Source organism: Salvelinus fontinalis, chromosome 24, assembly GCF_029448725.1.
Source record: "Salvelinus fontinalis isolate EN_2023a chromosome 24, ASM2944872v1, whole genome shotgun sequence".
NCBI classification, from domain to species: domain Eukaryota; kingdom Metazoa; phylum Chordata; class Actinopteri; order Salmoniformes; family Salmonidae; genus Salvelinus; species Salvelinus fontinalis.
In genome coordinates, this window is record NC_074688.1 from 31,763,818 (window position 1) to 31,785,715 (window position 21,898).

At 45.4% G+C, this 21,898-nt stretch overlaps 1 protein-coding gene across 10 annotated transcripts in view; it reads right to left on the reverse strand.

Moving 5' to 3' along the window:
• Positions 1-21,898, reverse strand: part of LOC129822295 (unconventional myosin-XVIIIa-like) — a 165,268-nt gene that overhangs the window by 32,275 nt on the left and 111,095 nt on the right. For all 10 annotated transcript variants that reach the window (XM_055880462.1, XM_055880461.1, XM_055880460.1 and 7 more), the window contains 5 exons: positions 16,556-16,684; positions 2,670-2,813; positions 2,260-2,349; positions 1,868-1,987; positions 1,243-1,354 (listed from right to left, as the gene is read on the reverse strand). In XM_055880462.1, coding sequence (XP_055736437.1) covers positions 1,243-1,354; positions 1,868-1,987; positions 2,260-2,349; positions 2,670-2,813; positions 16,556-16,684 — 595 coding nt within the window. The remainder of the gene's footprint in view (positions 1-1,242; positions 1,355-1,867; positions 1,988-2,259; positions 2,350-2,669; positions 2,814-16,555; positions 16,685-21,898) is intronic.

The window sequence follows — 21,898 nt, forward strand, 5'->3', positions numbered from 1 at the left end:
ATGTACTAAAGTATGTGGACACCCCTTCAAATGAGTGGATTCGGCTACTTCAGCCACACCCGTTGCTGAAAGGTGTATAAAATCGAGCACACAGCCATGCAATCTCCATAGACAAACATTGTCAGTAGAATGGCCCGTACTGAAGAGCTCATTGACTTTCACCGTGGCACCGTCATACAGTCAGTCACACAAGCTGACAGAATGTGACAGCTGAGTGCTGAAGTGAGTAAAAATAGTCTGTCCTCGGTTGCAACACTCACTACCGAGTTCCAAACTGCCTCTGGAAGCAACGTCAGCACAATAACTGTTCGTTAGGAGCTTCATGAAATGGGTTTCCATGGCTGAGCAGCCGCACACAACCCTAAGATCACCATGTGCAATGCCAAGCGTTGGCTGGAGTTGTGTAAAGCTCGCCGCCATTGGACTATGTAGCAGTGGAAACGCGTTCTCTAGCGTGATGAATCACGCTTCACCATCTGGCAGTCTGACAAATGAATCTGGGTTTGGCGGATGCCAGCAATGCCAGCAATGTTCCAACATCTAGTGGAAAGCCTTCCCAGAAGAATGGAGGCTGTTATAGCAGCAAAGGGGGGACCAACTCCATATTAATGTCCATGGTTTTGGAATGAGATGTTCGACGAGCAGGTGTCCACATATACTTTTGGTCATGTAGTGTCTCTTAAACAGGGTTGTCTATTCCACTTAAAATGTGGGGTGTTGAAACTTACAAACAAAACACTGAGACAAAATCTCAGTGCAGTCTAATATAATATGAGTAATAATTTAATATCTCCTGTCTTTTATAATCCATTTCTACGCCATGTCTTACAAACCTTTTGTCTCTTCATTGATTTCAGGCAGTTACTTCAGTCTACAGGGTGGTCAGCTTGATTCCACCAACCAGAAACAGCCAACTTCCATCCTGATCTTGGGGTCTACCTTTGTGTGCTGGTTTTCATGGTGCTAAATTGTCACCATGGCAACAGTGTGTGTGGTTTGGTTTTTACTATCCTCGTGAGGACTCTATTTTAGGCTTAGGGGTTAGGTTTAGGGTTACAATTAGGGTTAGAATTAAGGTTGGGTTAGGGGTTAGATTTAGGAGTTAGGTTTAGTTTTAGGGGTTTGGGGTTAAGGTTAGGTTAAGGGTTATGTTTAGAGTTAGGGAAAATAGGATTTTGAATGTAAATAAATGTTTTGGTCCCCACAAGGATAGTAAAACAGGCGTGTGTGTGTTCTGCTGACCTGTGTCATCGTCGTCCATCTCTCCGTTGAGCTCGGAGGCTCTGAGGAGTCTGGTCTCCATCACCTCCATCTCCATAGAGTCCATAGACTTCTTCATCGAGTCAAACTTAGTCTGGGGAGAGAACCACAGGCCATGCATTAATACACAAACACATTATACCAAGAGAGAGATAGAAATACTGACAGATAGGCCTCACATTGCACTTGCACATACACACACAAACGCTCATTGCTCTCACACACACACTTCCTCTAAATGACACAATCGCTCATTTCTAGAAGCGAGGTCATTTGTACCCAGCCCAGCCCAGCCCAGCCCAGCCCAGCCCAGCCCATCAGCATGTGCAATCTGAACAGTCAGTGGAAAAATCTATCCCAGCTAATTGGAACACCCGGAAAAAAAACATTATGTCAAATGTCAAATAGAAAACTAAAGGCTGGGGAAGGCAGGGTCAACAATCTGATTACACCATTACGTTTCAGCCAACAGAACTGGCAAGGTCGTCATTGCAAATCAGAATCAGTTTTCCATTTACCTATCTGGTTCAAATAATGGGTTGAATTAAATAATTGTGTACATCCTACAACAGTTAAGGATGTCTAATTTCTCCTTGGCAGTGTTTACCTGCAGGTCCTTCATGTCTTTCTCCAGTCTCAGTCTCTCTGAGGTCTCAGACTCCAGCAGCTGAGAGGCCGACTCTCCTGTGTTCCTCTCGTCTGCCAGCTCCGACGACAGCTCTGTGATCTGGCATACACACAATCGCAATTAGCAAGAGGGTTACACATGCACCCGGTCTTATGCATATAGTGCAATACAGTTCAACTTCATGACATACTTACAACCTTCATCTGTTCATCCTTTATTTATACAGACAGAGCTGCTGGTACAATGTCTTCTTATATTAGTCTGCAGCGCAGTGTGTGTGTGTGTGTGTGTGTGTGTGTGTGTGTGTGTGTGTGTGTGTGTGTGTGTGTGTGTGTGTGTGTGTGTGTGTGTGTGTGTGTGTGTGTGTGTACCCGGCTCTCCAGGCGGTCACTGTTGAGTCTCAGCTCGTTCCTCTCCTTCTCCACCTTCTCCAGCCTCCCTTTCAGCTGCTGGATCTCCTCCTGGGAACAGATAGACAGAACGAGAGAGGGAGGGGGGAAGAGAAAAAACGTATTACAGTATTAGAGGGAGCTAAATCTGTAAAGTCTATAAAGCAGGGGGAGGGAATCAAATGCAGGGGTGTAATCATTACTCCAAACAGTGGCAAAAAAATATTCAGTTTTGCAATGAAAACTAGCATTTCTATTGGACAGATTCAGTTAGGTCCATCCCTGTTTGCTGAACCTGCCCAATATAAACTCTAGTTTCCATCCCTGTTTGGAGTAATGACTACACCCCTGATCAACAGTAGATGGAGGGTGTGTATAGTTTGTGTACTCACGTCTTTGCCACGTATCTGCTCCTCTGTGAGCTGGACCTCTATAAGGGGGCGTACTGTGGTGAACACCTTCCACCAGGCCCAGCCCTTCACGCCCTTGTTCTTCTTGATGTTCTTCTGGATGCAGCGGATAGCCAGGTCCTGGATCTGAAACGCACGCAGAGGAGCAGAGGGTTCTTACAACGAAGGAACCTGCGTGTGTGTGGGTGTTTGTGTCTGCAGTTGTCTGCCAACATGTAGGATTCTTTGACATGGATATCAATATGTATCACAAATAAGTATCAAATATGTAACTTTTGATAAAGAAAATAAAAAATGCCATTGCTTAGGGTCATTGTCTACTGGCACGTTAACAGGCACTTGCATCAAGTGTGACAATTTGGGCGAGCTAGAATCAAGACAATCCAAAGGTCTTCTGGGTTTAAGAGCTGAGACAGAGCTCTTCAGAGAATTCAAATCAAACATCAATACCACTTTGGCAGCCTGTTAAAAAGGCATTAGGAGGAGCTACATGCTCCTGCTACATGGGCATCTCCAATAAACCACCCATTATCTGGCAACCAAATTAGAGCAGCACAATTCAACCGGCATCCAACGGGGTTGCCATGACAGAACACGAAACGTATTTGTCACGCCATGAGAGCACCTAAATGCCGCTTAGCCATCCTGGCCAGTGACTGAACAGGCATGCAGGTTATGCCCCCTAATGTTTGTTTGTCATGCTTAGACCTAAACAAGTTTAACAAATCCTGTGTAGAGTCAATAACGGGGTGGGGTCCCATTGAAAATGTCAGTGTTGATCTTTCTGTTACTCAGCCATACAGAGAGCTCATCTACACCACTAGAGGGATTTAGACTAAGATCTTGCAGCCTTTGTTTAGAAAGAGGATCTGTCTGTGTCAAACAGGTATTGATGGTCTTAGAGAGACACAGGAACAGAATGTATTCCTTTCTCTTTGTCTCACTCTCCCTTTTTACTCGACCTTTTGCCTCCCCTTTACAGAGTTCCTTTTGAGTGTCTGTGCAGCTACATGGCCTTTGCTGAGCACACAGGGCCATAGATGTAACGGATGCATGCACTGACACACACCTGTTCCCAGACGGGGAAGAAACTTAGTCTTAAGGCAACGATTTAATTAGACACACTATGGGCCGACTGGCTGACGGAGGAATCCCCCATGCTCTGCTTCGCCATGCCGCCGCTAGTTCATTCCACAAAATGTCAAAGAAAGAGCAGGCTGTGTGCTTCAATCGCCATGCCGGATCCCATCTATTCATCTATTCCCCCATGGTGAAGCACAGCGTCACTCTTTCCCTTGCTCTTTTCTCTCACGCTTTCTCCGCCTCTTTCTCTTCCTCTCTTTCTCCCTGAAAGCGCTTTGAAAAGAGAATCCCTGTGAGGGTTTGGCTCAGGCTGGGAGGACTTCAAGGTGTGAGGAGCCCCACGGAGCAATCAAACAGAGAAACAAACTAATATATATTTTTGGGCAGAGGGGATGTCAGTGTTCAGATGAGGAAGTCAACACTTGCATGGTCATGTCTTGTGTCTGAGAAATATAGGCCAAAAGTTCAAGTGTAAGACCCTGTACTGCCTTGTAATCAAATGCGAGTCTGCATGCTTAGCTGTTCAATGCTGGAGAACATTTTCCTGTAAATATCAAACCAGCTTACCTCGATACGACACAAGCTATCAGATATTCATCAGTACCACTCTCCTCAACACACATTTTCCTCTTAAACATGCCTTGGCTTCTTAGCTGGAATGGTGCAAAGTCTTCATTGTGTGTATAAATATATACTTAGTCATTGAGTTCAACTTTAAATAAAACAATATTCAACTTACTCTTTCTGTCTCAACTTCCTGAGAATCAGATGATCAAAATAAAACACATTGAACTAAACCTTACTGTAACCAGTCAAAAATGTGGACACACCTACTCATTCAAGGGTTTTTCTTACATTTTTTCTATTTTCTATATTGTAGAATAATAGTGAAGACATCAAAACTATGAAATAGCACATATGGAATCTTTGCACACTCTTGGAATTCTCTCAACCAGCTTCACCTGGAATGCTTTTCCAACAGTCTTGAAGTAGTTTCCACATATTCTAAGCACTTGTTGGCTGCTTTTCCTTCACTCTGCGGTCCAACTCATCCCAAACCATCTCAATTGGGTTGAGATTGGGTGATAGCCTGTAACGGCAGTCCTCCTCCTCTTCAGATGAAGTATTGAGGGAACCAAGGCGCAGCGTAGTGAAATGACATATTTTATTAACGAAAACACGAACTTGACTAAACTAACAAAAACAACAAACGGTGTAGACAGACCTAGACAACGTACTTACATAAAACAAGAAAAACGCACGAATAGGAAACATAGGCTACACAAACCGAACAAACCGTAAACAGTCCCGCGTGGTGTACAGACACAGACACGGAAGGCAATCACCCACAACGAACACTGTGACAACGCCTACCTAAATATGACTCTTAATTAGAGGAACGCCAAACACCTGCCTCTAATTAAGAGCCATACCAGGCAACCCAATAAACCAACACAGAAACAGAAAACATAGAATGCCCACCCAAACTCACGTCCTGACCAACTAACACATATAACAAACTAACAGAAAATAGGTCAGGAACGTGACATAACCCCCCCCATAAGGTGCGAACTCCGGACGCACCAGCACAAAGTCTAGGGGAGGGTCTGGGTGGGCATCTGACCACGGTGGTGGCTCAGGCTCCGGGCGAGGTCCCCACCCCACCATAGTCAATCCCAGCCTCCATCTTCCCCTAAAAATGTCCACCCATATCTTACCCCCACAAAATCCTCTTAGTAACATCCATGACAGGGACAGCACCGGGACAGAGGGATAGATCAAGACAGAGGGATAGCACAAGACAGAAGGATAGATCAGAATATAGAGGTAGATCAGGATAGAGAGGGAGATCAGGATAGAGGGGCAACTCCGGACTGAAAGGCAGCTCCGGACAGAGAGACAGCTCTGGACTGAGGGGCAGTTCTGGGTATATAGCCGTTTCTGGCTAAAGGGCAGCTCATGGCTGACTGACGGATCTGGACGCTCATGGCAGGCTGACGGCTCTCGACGCTCATGGCTGGCTGACGGCTCTCGACGCTCATGGCTGGCTGAAGGCTCTGGACGCTCATGGCTCGCTGACGGCTCTCGACGCTCATGGCTGGCTGACGGCTCTCGACGCTCATGGCTGGCTGACGGCTCTCGACGCTCATGGCAGGCTGGCGGCTCTGGACGCTCATGGCTCGCTGGCGGCTCTGGACGCTCATGGCTCGCTGGCGGCTCTGGCAGATCCTGTCTGGCTGGCGGCTCTGGCAGATCCTGTCTGGCTGGCGGCTCTGGCAGATCCTGTCTGGCTGGCGGCTCTGGCAGATCCTGTCTGGTTGGCGGCTCTGGCAGATCCTGTCTGGTTGGCGGCTCTGGCAGATCCTGTCTGGTTGGCGGCTCTGGCAGATCCTGTCTGTTTGGCGGCTCTGGCAGATCCTGTCTGACGGACGGCTCTAGCGGCTCCTGTCTGGCGGGCGGCTCTAGCGGCTCCTGTCTGGCGGACGGCTCTGTAGGCTCATGGCAGACGGGCGGCTTTGCAGGCTCATGGCAGACGGATGGCTCAGACGGCGCTGGGGAGACGGATGGCTCAGATGGCGCTGGGGAGACGGATGGCTCAGATGGCGCTGGGGAGACGGATGGCTCAGATGGCGCTGGGGAGACGGATGGCTCAGATGGCGTTGGGGAGACGGATGGCTCAGATGGCGCTGGGGAGACGGATGGCTCTGGCCGGATAAGGCGCACTGTAGACCTGGTGCGTGGTGCCGGAACTGGAGGCACCGGGCTAAGGACACGCACCTTCATACTAGTGCGGGGAGCAGGGACAGGGCACACTGGACTCTCAAAGCCTACTCTATACCTGGTGCGTGGTACCGGCACTGGTGGCACCGGGCTGAGGGCAAGCACATCAGGATTAGTAGGGGGAGAAGAAACAGTGTGTACAGGGCTCTGGAAACGCACAGGAGGCTTAGTGCGTGGTGCCGGAACTGGAGGCACCGAACTGGATACACGCACTACAGGGAGAGTGCATGGAGAAGGAACAGGGCTCTGGAAACGCACTGGTAGCCTAGTGTAGGCACTGTAGGTACTAGGCTGGGGCGGGGAGGTGGCGCCGGAAATACCGGACCGTGCAGGCGTACTGGCTCTCTTGAGCATTGAGCCTGCCCAACCTTACCTGGTTGAATGCTCCCGGTCGCCCGACCAGTGCGGGGAGGTGGAATAACCCGCACCGGGCTATGTAGGCGAACCGGGGAAACCATGCGTAAGGCAGGTGCCATGTATGCCGGCCCGAGGAGACGCACTGGAGACCAGACGCGTTGAGCCGGCCTCATAACACCTGGCTCAATGCCCAATCTAGCCCTACCAGTGCGGGGAGGTGGAATAACCCGCATTGGGCTATGCACTCGTACAGGAGACACCGTGCGCTCTACTGCGTAACACGGCGCCTGCCCGTACTCCCGCTCTCCACGGTAAGCCTGGGAAGTGGGCACAGGTCTCCTACCTGCCCTTGGCCCACTACCTCTTAGCCCCCCCCCAAGAAATTTTTGGGTGTTACTCACGGGCTTTTTGGGCTTCCGTGCAAGACGCGTCCCCTCATAACTCCGGTTCCCTTCTCCGGTTGCCTCTGCTCTCCTCAGTGCCTCCAGCTGTTCCCATGGGAGGCGATCCCTACCAGCCAGGATCTCCTCCCATGTGTAGCAACCTTTCCCGTCCAATACATCGTCCCAAGTCCATTCCTCCTTCTTTTCCTGTCCCTTACTCCGTTTACTCCGCTGCTTGGTTCTGGAGATTTGGTGGGTGATTCTGTAATGGCAGTCCTCCTCCTCTTCATCTGAAGAGGAGGAGTATTGAGGGAACCAAGGCGCAGCGTAGTGAAATGACATATTTTATTAACGAAAACACGAACTTGACTAAACTAACAAAAACAACAAACGGTGTAGACAGACCTAGACGACGTACTTACATAAAACAAGAAAAACGCACGAATAGGAAACATAGGCTACACAAACCGAACAAACCGTAAACAGTCCCGCGTGGTGTACAGACACAGACACGGAAGACAATCACCCACAACGAACACTGTGACAACGCCTACCTAAATATGACTCTTAATTAGAGGAACGCCAAACACCTGCCTCTAAATAAGAGCCATACCAGGCAACCCAATAAACCAACACAGAAACAGAAAACATAGAATGCCCACCCAAACTCACGTCCTGACCAACTAACACATAACAAACTAACAGAAAATAGGTCAGGAACGTGACATAGCCCTTACACAACCTGGAGGTGTGGTGGGTCATTGTCCTGTTGAAAAACAAATGATAAGCGCAAACCAGATTGGATATCATATCGCTGCAGAATGCTGTGGTAGCCATGCTGGTTAAGTGTGCCTTGAATTCTAAATAAATCACAGACAGTGTCACCAGCAATGCACCCCCACACCATCACACCTCCTCCATGCTTCAGAGAGGGAACCACACATGCGGAGATCATCCGTTCAACTACTCTGCGTCTCACAAAGACTCGGCGGTTAGAACCAAAAATCTCAAATTTGGACTCATCAGACCAAAGGACAGATTTCCACTGGTCTAATGTTCATTGCTCGTGTTTCTTGGCAAAAGCAAGTCTCTTCTTATTGGTGTCCTTTAGTGGTGGTTTCTTTGCAGTAATTCGAACATGAAGGCTTGATTCACGCAGTCTCCTCTGAACAGTTGATGCTTAGATGTGTCTGATACTTGAACTCTGTGAAGCATTTATTTGGGCTGCAATCTGAGGTGTAGTTAACTCTAATGAACTTATCCTCTGCAGCAGAGGTTACTCTGGGTCTTCCTTTCTTGTGGCGGTCCTCATGAGAGCCAGTTTCGTCATAGCGCTTGAGGGTTTTTGCGACTGCACAAGAAGAAACTTTCAAAGTTCTTGAAATGTTCCGTATTGACTGACCTTTATGTCTTAAAGAAATTATGGACTGTCGTTTCTCTTTGCTTATTTGAGCTGTTCTTGCCATACTATGGACTTGGTCTTTTACCAAATAGGGCTATCTTCTGTATACAATCCCTACCTTGTCACAACGCAAGTGATTGGCTCAAATGCATTAACTTCTTATGGCTGCAAGGGCAGTATTGAGTAGCTTGGATGAAAGGTGCACAGAGGTGCCCAGAGGAAACGGCCTGCTCCTCAGTCATAGTTGCTAATATTTGCATATTATTATTAGTATTGGATAGAAAACACACTGAACTGTTTGAATTATGTCTGTGAGTATAACAGAACTCATATAGAGTGCTCGATTTTCAACCAAGCTCTCATTGAAATTACAGCGACATATTGATGAGTTTTCACTTCCTACGGCCTCCACTAGATGTCAACAGTCAATAGAACTTTGTCTGATGACTCTAATGTGAAGGGGGGCCGAAGGAGACAGGAATTAGTCACCACTGCCACGAGCTGACCATGCTTTGACCATGCTTTAACCATGCTTTGACCGCGTTCACGTGATAGGCATCTCCGTTCCATCGCTCAACTGAAGTCAATCTAATTCTTCGGTTGGAACGTTATTCAAGATGTATGTTAACAACATTCTAAAGATTGATTCAGTATATCGTTTGACATGTTTCTACTGACTGTTATTGAACTTTTGGACATTTCGTCACGTTATAGTGGATGCGCTTTGTGACTTTGGAATTGTTTACCAAACGCGCTAACCAAAGTAGCTAATTGGACATAAATAACGGACATTATCGAACAAATCAAGCATTTATTGTGGACCTGGGATTCCTAGGACTGCATTCTGATGAAGTTCATCAAAGCTAAGGAAACCTTTATCATGTATTTTCTGGTTTCTGTTGACCCCAACATGGCGGCTAATTTGGCTATTGTTCTGAGCTCCGTCTCAGATTATTGCTTTTTCTGTAAAGTTTTTTAAAAATCTGACACAGTGGTTGCATTAAGGACAGGTATATCTATAATTCCATGTGTATAACTTGTATTATCATCTACATTTATGATGAGTATTTCTGTTGAAACGATGTGGCTATGCAAAATCACTTGATGTTTTTGGAACTAGTGAATGTAACGCGCCAATGTAAACTCAGATTTTTTTATATAAATATGAACTTTATCAAACAAAACATGCATGTATTGTGTAACATGAAGTCCTATGAGTGTCATCTGATGAAGATAATCAAAGGTTAGTGATTCATTTTATCTCTATTTCTGCTTTTTCTGACTGCTATCTGTCGCTGGAAAAATGGCTATGTTTATTGTGGTTTGGTGGTGACCTAACATAATCGTTTGTAGTGCTTTCGCTGAAAAGCATATTTGAAATCGGACACTTTGGTGTGATTAACAACAAGATTACCTTTAAAAGGATATAAGACACATGTATGTTTGAGGAATTTTAATTATGAGATTTCTGTTGTTTGAATTTGGCGCCCTGCACTTTCACTGGCTGTTGTCATATCGATCCCGGTAGCGGGATTGCAGCCATAAGTTAAGAAGGAAAGAAATTCCACAAATTAACAAGGCACACCTGTTAATTGAAATGCATTCCAGGTGACTAGCTCATGAAGCTGGTTGAGAGAATGCCAAGAGAGTGCAAAGCTGTCATCAAGGGAAAGGGTGGCTACTTTGATAAATCTCAAATATAAGTTTTGTTAAACACTTTTTTGGTTACTAAATGATTCCATGTGTTATTTCATAGTTTGATGTCTTCACTATTATTCTACAAAGTAGAAAATAAAGAAAAATCCTTTTGACTGGTAATGTACCTTTCATAACTGCTGGAGGGTAGGGTCCTGTACTTTACCTTTCATAACTGCTAGAGGGTAGGGCCCTGTACTTTACCTTTCATAACTGCTAGAGGGTAGGGTCCTGTACTTTACCTTTCATAACTGCTAGAGGGTAGGGCCCTGTACTTTACCTTTCAGAACTGCTAGAGGGTAGGGTCCTGTACTTTACCTTTCATAACTGCTAGAGGGTAGGGTCCTGTACTTTACCTTTCAGAACTGCTAGAGGGTAGGGTCCTGTACTTTACCTTTCATAACTGCTAGAGGGTAGGGTCCTGTACTTTACCTTTCAGAACTGCTAGAGGGTAGGATCCTGTACTTTACCTTTCATAACTGCTAGAGGGTAGGGTCCTGTACTTTACCTTTCAGAACTGCTAGAGGGTAGAGTCCTGTACTTTACCTTTCATAACTGCTAGAGGGTAGGGTCCTGTACTTTACCTTTCATAACTGCTAGAGGGTAGGGTCCTGTACTTTACCTTTCATAACTGCTAGAGGGTAGGGTCCTGTACTTTACCTTTCAGAACTGCTAGAGGGTAGGGTCCTGTACTTTACCTTTCATAACTGCTAGAGGGTAGGGTCCTGTACTTTACCTTTCAGAACTGCTAGAGGGTAGGATCCTGTACTTTACCTTTCATAACTGCTAGAGGGTAGGGTCCTGTACTTTACCTTTCAGAACTGCTAGAGGGTAGAGTCCTGTACTTTACCTTTCATAACTGCTAGAGGGTAGGGTCCTGTACTTTACCTTTCAGAACTGCTGGAGGGTAGGGTCCTGTACTTTACCTTTCATAACTGCTAGAGGGTAGGGTCCTGTACTTTACCTTTCATAACTGCTAGAGGGTAGAGTCCTGTACTTTACCTTTCATAACTGCTAGAGGGTAGAGTCCTGTACTTTACCTTTCATAACTGCTAGAGGGTAGGGTCCTGTACTTTACCTTTCATAACTGCTGGAGGGTAGGGCCCTGTACTTTACCTTTCAGAACTGCTAGAGGGTAGGGTCCTGTACTTTACCTTTCATAACTGCTAGAGGGTAAGGTCCTGTACTTTACCTTTCATAACTGCTGGAGGGTAGGGTCCTGTACTTTACCTTTCATAACTGCTAGAGGGTAGGGTCCTGTACTTTACCTTTCATAACTGCTAGAGGGAGGGTCCTGTACTTTACCTTTCATAACTGCTAGAGGGTAGGGTCCTGTACTTTACCTTTCAGAACTGCTAGAGGGTAGGGTCCTGTACTTTACCTTTCAGAACTGCTGGAGGGTAGGGTCCTGTACTTTACCTTTCATAACTGCTGGAGGGTAGGGTCCTGTACTTTACCTTTCATAACTGCTGGAGGGTAGGGTCCTGTACTTTACCTTTCATAACTGCTGGAGGGTAGGGTCCTGTACTTTACCTTTCATAACTGCTAGAGGGTAGGGTCCTGTACTTTACCTTTCAGAACTGCTGGAGGGTAGGGTCCTGTACTTTACCTTTCAGAACTGCTGGAGGGTAGGGTCCTGTACTTTACCTTTCAGAACTGCTAGAGGGTAGGGTCCTGTACTTTACCTTTCATAACTGCTAGAGGGTAGGGTCCTATACTTTACCTTTCAGAACTGCTGGAGGGTGGGGTACTGTACTTTACCTTTCAGAACTGCTGGAGGGTGGGGTACTGTACTGTACACAGAAACACACTTTGGCTCACAAAAGCCTTCTGATAGGTGTTCTAGAGCCAATAAGTTGTGATATTGCCCCCTGGGCCTCGCAGTAGGGGTCTTCACGGATCCACCTGTACCCGAATACCTGAGAATACCCGAGACCCAATCCGGGACCGTAGCAGGTCTGGATCCAGAATTCGAAATAATGTAAAGCGTCTGGGTCAGATCTGACATGATTGTCAGCGGTCTCGGACTTGTCCAGAAGGGCCCGTACAGATCTGAATGTGACTGCTGCAGCAGAGAGAGACTTCTTTCGTTTATCCTGCTGCTCTTGCTTATCATGAGAGTGGAGTGTGGCGCGTGTAGCTTGTTGTTGGCCAATCATAAGTCATCAAAGCGGCAATAGGCTACAGTCATAGAGCCTCCGCGTAGCAAAAGTTAGAAGATATCTAATCAATGAAAGATGAAATTAAAATGACGGAATTAAAAGTTAAATAAGAAGGATGGGCTACAACGACCAAGAGCCAACAGGTAGACTGCTACCTAATATTCTGAATGGAGTTGTTATTATTTGTAACTGTAGGATGAGAAAGCATATGTACTGCAGCCTCAATTAGCATAGCTAGCTTAACTTGCTTCTCCCGGTTTGATGTAGTCAATACAGGTACTACGTAATCATATTTGATGATAAATAACCTAGCTATGGCAGCTATTGGTCTACTGTAGTGCGAGTCGGCTTGGTTGGTTGCAGTCTCTCTTTCCCTCCCTCCTCCCCGCCTGCTAGAGCGGCTACTCTCTTGCCCCTCCTCTCGCATTTGATCAGCTCCGGTTAATAAAGTAGCTTAAATAAAGGGCTTTTATGCTGCTTCCCTCACTCGGATCCAGACCAGGTCTATATGGAACGGGTCACTTTGTCCTCGGGTCTGTCCGGAAGGGGTCTCTATATTTAAAACAAATATATTTAAGCATATCGGGTCAGGGTGTGAAAGCCCCAGGTCCATTTCGGAACAGGTCCAACTTTTTGAACCCATGAAGACCTCTACCTCCCAGCATTACACAACACTCTCCAGTCCAGACTGACCCTCAGCCAGTCACACTATGAGGAATGACAGTCACTCATAATGGAGACGTTTACAACTACAACTAAACACGTCTCCAACAATGCAAACTATCAATATCCTAATCCTAAATCAAAACAAACAATCAAGGTAAACAACTTACAAAGAGAAGCAGCAATCAAATGAAACAGGCAGGACTCCTTCACAGGAGGCAGAGCAATGAAGATAAGCCCACTGTCCTTGAAAAGCAATTTACAGACAGCAACCTTGAGCCCAAGAACTCCCAGAGATGGGGACGGCAGGGAAGACACAGTGGTCGAATCCCAATCTCTCCAAACACACATGGACAATCCAAGACTCACATGTAGGCTACTGCCACACACGTACACATTGCATACTCATACACAGGTCTATGTTAGTTCACACATGCTAACCACTGTCTCTCCCTCACACACTCAGACAAACACAGAGACAACACACACACAGACAAGCACACATGTGCACACACACACACAAACACACACACACACACACATGTGCACACACACACACACACACACACACACACACACACACACACACACACACACACACACACACACACACACACACACACACACACACACACACACACACACACACACACACACACACACACACGACAGGACAGGACAGGACAGGACAGGACAGTACAACACACAGAGCTGAACAGATCCCCACCAGTGGATCCAGTCACTCAGTGGAGGGTGTTATATTCCTGGTCGTCTTGATGACTCTGGTGTGGTGGCGCATGCAGGGTGGACTGTTGTCATCCGCCAAACACACACACACACACACATACCCACACAGCCCTGCCCCTGCCTCTCTCCAGTCCCAGACCTTCCCCTCATGACTGGAGCAGGGATTATGACAGGCGTCTACAATAATAATCACACCCTGTAGAAAGACCAGTCTCACTGTTTATCCCCTCCAGTTGCCCCCAACACTCCACTGTGCCAGCCACCAAGAACATGCTTTGACAGAAAGATTGTTTGGAAAGGCAGGGTACATGGGCTGATGTGGCTATGCCAAATGGCTGTGGGCTACACCAGTTCATTTAGCAGACAAGATTTGCTTATAATTCTGTGGCATTATTTTTATATTATTTTATTGTATGAAGAATACAATTGAACAAAGCTGAATAAAATATTTATATTTTCTCCAAACGATGAGGGAGTGTGCACATGCGGCTAATCTGTATTTAGCCGTTAATAAAGAAATAGGTATTCCTATATGCTTAATGTAGAGTTATTAATGTAACTTTAGTTGTTCTACAAACGTTGGGCTATATGTTTTGATTTTTAATACATTGTAAGGCTGCATGATACGACTAATGATGATTTGAAAAAAGTTGCTTGAAAGGCATGAGCTCTGCTTTGGGTTTTTTGCGCAGGCTGTACTCACTCCAATAGTCTCTCATTCACAATTAGACAAGCACTTGATAATGCCTCGAATTTCACTGCGACATCCCCTTCGTGGCCGTAATGCACCCTAAAACAATCCATGCCTTTTGCGGCCCAGAGTGCTGTGTTGTGCCCTTCTCTCTGAGTGTGCTGCGTAATCCGAAGTGCCTGTCACTCACATGGCTCTCCGTCACATGATCGGATCTTTCTCACAGGCTACAAGTTAAGACAGACACATCGGGGATGCAACTGCGGACGCCCTTATACAATTCCGAGGTGCATATATAAGATATTTTTCCGTCAGCCAACAAGATGAGTAGGCCGAAAGAACAGCAAAAGCACTAGCTTATGTCCATCTACTATCCACCACAGCACGAAAGTCAACCTATTCTATTCTGTGTATTAAATATGAATTAATTGCAATTCATCTGATCACTCTTCATAACATTCTGGAGTATATGGAAATTACCATCATACAAACTGAGGCAGCAGACTTTGTGAAAATTCATATTTGTGTCATTCTCAAAACTTTTGGCCACGACTGTACATGCCAGTTAGGCTCTACACCCCTTGTAAATGTTTAGTTTTTGGGCCACTTTAGTTGTGATACAAACCTTATTAAAACATATAGGCCTATGGGCTAGGCTACATGAGGTGTGCGACTATGATTTGAACAAGTCAACAAAAAAAGGCATTGTTTCTTATGCTGGGTATCAATCACAAGTGATAATATATCATTCACAAGTGATCGGCTAATACTGTCACCCATCAGACTATTCTTGATTTGATCTTGTCTTTACAAATACTAAATAATATACGTATGTGTGACATTTGTTTTGATTTAGAATGGACCATTATCATGCACCTGTATCAAAACAGGGGCAGCAGGAAAAAATACATGTCATCTATGCACTTAAATAGGGAATGGAGAACGCTTTTCCCCGTGGTTTATTTTCATGCCTGCCAGGTAGGCTATACTCCTGCTGTAAATATAAGCAATGTGCTTAATATTAGGAAAGTTGAGAAATAAATATAGTAGGCCTAGCCTATAGAAAGCTGATGGGATCCTCCTCTTTTTATTAGCGGCCATCACTCTGTTTTCTCCCGCAATTGCGTAGCCTATAGAAATGTTGCGCAACATGAGCTCATGGGCGCTCATGAAGTGTTTGATTACATTTTCAAAAACATTTGCATTGATGTCAGAGTGATTAGAGGGACAATAGAGTGCTAAGTACCAGGCAGTTAGCAAGTTTGGTAGGTTACTAATGACCATCAGCAGCATCAGAGCTTGGAGAAGCCTAATTACCGTGACTAAATGGTCATGTGAAATTTGACTGCCTTCATGACTCGGTAATAAGGTCATCGTAACAGCCCTAGTTATGTCCTATTATTTGTCAGTCCTTTTCTTTTTGACCCTCATCACCCCTACGTGGATCAAAGGTCAGTTTTCAGGCGCAGCTGTTTAAGGCACTGCATTTCAGTGCTAGAGGCGTCACTACAGACCCTGGTTCGATCCCGGGCTGTATCACAATCGGCCGTGATCGAGAGTCCCATAGGGCGGCACACAATTGGCCCAGAGTCGTCCAGGTTAGGGGAGGGTTTGGGCAGGGTAGATTCGGGGGATGTGGGGGAGTGTGTGTGTTTGTTCTGGTGTGGTGATTGAGGGGATGTGAGGGTCCCAGAGGAGCAGGAGGATACACAGCTGTTCAGTGTCAACGACAAGCATCGGCTTTGAGTGTAGGCATTAGCTACCTGCACTGTGTGACGTGGTCAAGCGGCAAGAAACAGTCAGTTTTACTGATCTATAGTCAGTTTTGCTCCTTTTGTCATCTAATCTGAGCTGGGCTTTGGGTTGGTAAGGACTACTTGTCCGGGTTGAGAGTGCTCACTCACCTTCCTCTTCTTGAAGGCCTGTCTGGCCAGATATCCTCTGCAGGCAGCCTGGAACATGGTGATGTTGCGTCTGGTCTGGACGTCCCTCTGCTCCTCCAGTTTGGCCAGGGTCCCAGCTCTGAAGAACACCTGGAGAGAGATGGACAGTTAGATGCTGATTAATCAGGGCACTAATGCTCGGACATGGAGCATGTGTGTGTGTGCAAGGTTGCACAATACTATGGAATAGAACTACAGTAAACATAAAACGTTTTTGTTTGGGGTCATTGTGGCTTACAAATGAAAAATTACATTAATTTGTTTTTACATGATTCAAAGTTGCCGAGTTGGAATCCGCCTAAAAATCTGCAACCATACATCGGGGTTTCAGGGATTGCATATCAACTACATCACGTCCTGCGTTTACTTTGCATTTCAATGGCGTTAACAGTGCGGGCGTTTAATTGAGTTGGATTACCTCAATCACTTTAGTCATTTCCATTCTCTGATCTGCTCTGGGAGATTGGATGGGGAGCTGCTGGTGGACTTCCCTACAGTTTCTCAGGCCAGAGCTGAGAGCTCATGAAACTCTTTGAATGCTGCCTAATTGCATTAGCATGCTAATAGTGTTAGCGGGAGAGCTATGCTTAACTTCACAAAATCCTCATTAAAATCCCTTGTGTTAGCAACACATGCGGCTGCCACGGTTACAGAAAGTAAACTAACAAAGACAGGACGTTTCTGGGGAAACTCTAAAACGACAGGGAGAGTTTATGGTGAAACTTCTCTTGGATTTAGCCATCATCTCCAGTTAGTCAGAGGCACTGTGTTTTCTTCAACTCGAAAAAAAACTATTGGGATGGTTAGTCCACAGAGTGTTTTGTTCAGATTTCATCAAGCGGCTCCTGAAAATAAGAGCTGTGGTGGTGTTATGCAGCAATTTCATCATGATGCATCAGGATTGATCTAACACAGTACTCCAGGGCCCTTAACCACATATTATCCTCGATCAGAGGCACAGGATGAGACAAAACACTACCCTGCACAGACAATCAAAGCTCAGAGCTCTCAGGGAAGTGTGTGTAAAGCCAAGCAAATATCACATGAAGAGAGTGGGCTGGTCACGGTAAAAACACACAGCACCAACACACCCACACTTCTCTGCCGTAGGGCAACGCGTGCAACTGCATAGGGATGTCTTTACCTCCAGAGAATAGCACATCGGATTGAGTCAGTTGTAGAGGACTTATCATACACTGTACGGGCATTCTGTTAACATACACTGTACGGGTGGCAGGTAGCCTAGTGGTTAGAGTGTTGTGCCAGTAACTGGAAGGTTGCTGGATCGAATCCCCGAGCTGACAGGGTAAAAATCTGTCGTTCTGCACCTAAGCAAGGCAGTTTACCCACTGTTCCCCGGGCGCCGAAGAAGTGGATGTCGATTAAGGGAGCCCCCTGCACCCTTCTGATTCAGAGAGGTTGGGTTAAATGTGGAAGACACATTGCGGTTGAATGCATTCAGTTGTACAACTGACTAGTTATCCCCTTTTCCCTATTCCGATGCGGTAGATTGAGTAGAACACAGACACACTATCACATCACGACGAGTAGCTGAGAGAATACTCTCCAGCCTATGACTTTCCCGCCCACCATCACGACCCGCTAGTGATGCAATCGCTGAGAAACGCCAATGTGATGTGTGATGTGTAAAGGCCCAGTCACACAGGCCTTCCCCCCTAGCAGGATGACCTTCTGCATAGCAATGACTGTCAGCGTGGGCGAAGGAACATGGGGAACATATTGGACCTCTTTGTCTCTGAATGCAACTCTAAAGGTTGGCTGAGGTCACTTGGGGCTTGTTGTTTTGTCATTTTTCTCAGCATGACGAGAGATGGGAAGGAGCGCGCGCACGCGCGCGTACACACACACACACACACACACACACACACACACACACACACACACACACACACACACACACACACACACACACACACACACACACACACACACACTGCCAATGTCAAACTTCCCTAAACACCCTTTTCCTACTGTTTACTTCAGAACAATACATCTCACTGTCCTCTATTCTGGAGACATTCAGAAAAAGCCTCCTATGCTAATTAGCAATTTATCAGCCTGTCTTTTCCTTTGGATTTTCTCTTTTGCATCTGAAAGGTTTGACTCTCACTGTGCTGATTGGTGTTTGTGGAGGGTTATCGGCGTGCCACGACAAAGCTCCACAAACAAAGAGAGCTATCGCATGCCAAAATCAATGGCTACAGGGAGCAACAGGAGGGAATTGGGGGGTAATTGTCTCCCAGTGTCGCCAACCGCCAACTAACAGACGAAGGCTGCCAGCCCAGGGACCCAGCCAGGAACCAGTGCCACAGCAGAGGACCCATGATTCCAGAGAGAAGGGCATACTGGGTAAACAGCTGGTACACCAGGAAGTGGTGTAAAGTACTTCAGTAAAAATAAATTTAAGTACTCGTTTTTTGGGGTATCTGTACTTTACTATTTATATTTTTGACAACTTTTACTCCACTACTGTACATTCCTAAATAAAATAATGTACTGTTTACTGCTTACATTTTTCCTGACACCCAAAAGTACTCATTACATTATGAATGCTTAGCAGGACAGGGAAATGGTCTAATTTACGCACTTGTCACGTGTGTTCCCTCTCTGGCCTCAAGGTCACCAGGCTGCTCGTTATGGCGCACACCTGTCATCATCATTACGCGCACCTGCCTGTCAGACTCACCTGGACTCCATCACTTCCCTGATTACCTTCCCTATATACAGTGGCTTGCGAAAGTATTCACCCCCTTGGCATTTTTCCTATTTTGTTGCCTTACAACCTGGAATTTAAATATTTTGGGGGGGGTTGTATCATTTGATTTACACAACATGCCTACCACTTTGAAGATGCTAAATATGTTTTATTTTGAAACAAACAAGAAAAAACACAAAGAAACTGAAAACTAGAGCGTACATAACTATTCACGCCCCGAAAGTAAAAACTTTGTAGAGCCACCTTTTGCAGCAATTACAGCTGCAAGTCTCGTGAGGTATGTCTCTATTAGCTTGACACATCTAGCCACTGGGATTTTTGCCCATTCTTCAAGGCAAAACTGCTCCAGCTCCTTCAAGTTTTTATTTTTTTTATTTTATTTTTTTTTACCTTTATTTAACTAGGCAAGTCAGTTAAGAACAAATTCTTATATTCAATGACGGCCTAGGAACAGTGGGTTAACTGCCTGTTCAGGGGCAGAACGACAGATTTGTACCTTGTCAGTTCGGGGATTTGAACTTGCAACCTTCCGGTTACTAGTCCAACGCTCTAACCACTAGGCTACGCTGCCGCCTCTGCTGGTGTACAGCAATCTTTAAGTCATACCACAGATTCTCAATTGGATTGAGGTCTGGGCTTTGACTAGGCCATTCCAAGACATTTAAATGTTCCCCTTAAACCACTAAAGTGTTGCTTTAGCAGTATGCTTAGGGTCATTGTCCTGCTGGAAGGCGAATCTCGGTCCCAGTCTCAAATCTCTGAAACAGGTTTCCCTCAAGAATTTCCCTGTATTTAGCGCCATCCATCATTCTTTCAATTCTGACCAGTTTCCCAGTCCCTGCTGATGAAAAACATCCCCACAGCATGATGCTGCCACCACCATGGATGGTGTTCTCGGGGTGATGAGAGGTGTTGGGTTTGCGCCAGACATAGCATTTTCCTTGATGGCCAAAAAGCTACATTTTAGTCTCATCGGACCAGAGCACCTTCTTCCATGTATTTAGGGAGTCTCCCACATGCCTTTTGGCGAACACCAAATGGGTTTGCTTATTTTTTTCTTTAAGCAATGGCTTTTTTCTAGCCACTCTTCAATAAAGCCCAGCTTGGTGGAGTGTATGGCTTAAAGTGATCCTATGGACAAATACTCCAATCCCCACTGTGGAGCTTTGCAGCTCCTTCAGTGTTATGTTTGGTCTCTTTGTTGCCTCTCTGATTAATGTCCTCCTTGCCTGGTCCTTGAGTTTTGGTGGGCAGCCCTCTGTAATAATGGATTTAATGGTGCTCCGTGGGATGTTCAAAGTTTCTGATATTTTTTTATAACCCAACCCTGATCTGTACTTCTCCTCAACTTTGTCCCTGACCTGTTTGGAGAGCTCCTTGGTCTTCATGGTGCCGCTTGCTTGGTGGTGCCTCTTGCTTAGTGGTGTTGCACTCTGAGGCCTTTCAGAACAGGTGTATATGTACTGAGATCATGTGACACTTAGATTGGACACAGGTGGACTTTATTTAACAAATTATGTGACTTCTGAAGGTAATTGGTTGCACCAGATCTTATTTAGGGGCTTCATAGCAAAGGGGTGAATACATATGCACGTACCACTTTTCTTAAATTTTTTCACCAATTTGGACTATTTTGTGTATGTCCATTACATGAAACCCATAATAAAAATCTACTTAAATTACAGGTTGTAATGCAATAAAATAGGAAAAATGCCAAGGGGGATGAATACTTTTGCAAGGCAATATATGTCACTCCCTTTGGATACTTCCCCAGGCATTATTGATTCTGTTTCTGTGTCATGTCTGTGCGTTGTTTGTGTTTTCTTGTTTTGTATTATGTTACGTTTATTTATTAAAACACTCACTTCCTGAACTCGCTACCCAACTCTCACAGCACTCGTTACAGCACCTATCAAGAGAACATCCCTGGTCATCCCTACTGCCTCTGATCCGGCAGACTCACTAAACACAAATGCTTAGTTTGTAAATTGTGTCTGAGTCTTGATCTGTGCCCCTGGCTATCTGTAAATAAAAAAAAACTAGAAAATCGTGTGGTCTGGTTTGCTTAATATAAGACATTTTAAAATGATTTATACATTTGATACTTAAGTACATTTAAAACCAAATACTTTTTGACTTTTACTCAAGTAGTATTTTACTGGGTGACTTTCACTGTTACTTGAGTCATTTTCTTTTAAGGTATCTTTACTCTTACTCAAGTATGAAAATTGGGTACTTTTTCTATCACTGCTCCCAGGCAGAGACAGAACACCTAGGGCCTGATTTAGACTGTACTAAACCTTCACACTTATTGTCAGTGTCACTTGTCATAACACTTTTCCGAAGCATTTATTAATGGTTTATACACTGCTCAAAAAAATAAAGGGAACACTTAAACAACACAATGTAACTCCAAGTCAATCACACTTCTGTGAAATCAAACTGTCCACTTAGGAAGCAACACTGATTGACAATAAATTTCACATGCTGTTGTGCAAATGGAATAGACAACAGGTGGAAATTATAGGCAATTAGTAAGACACCCCCAATAAAGGAGTGGTTCTGCA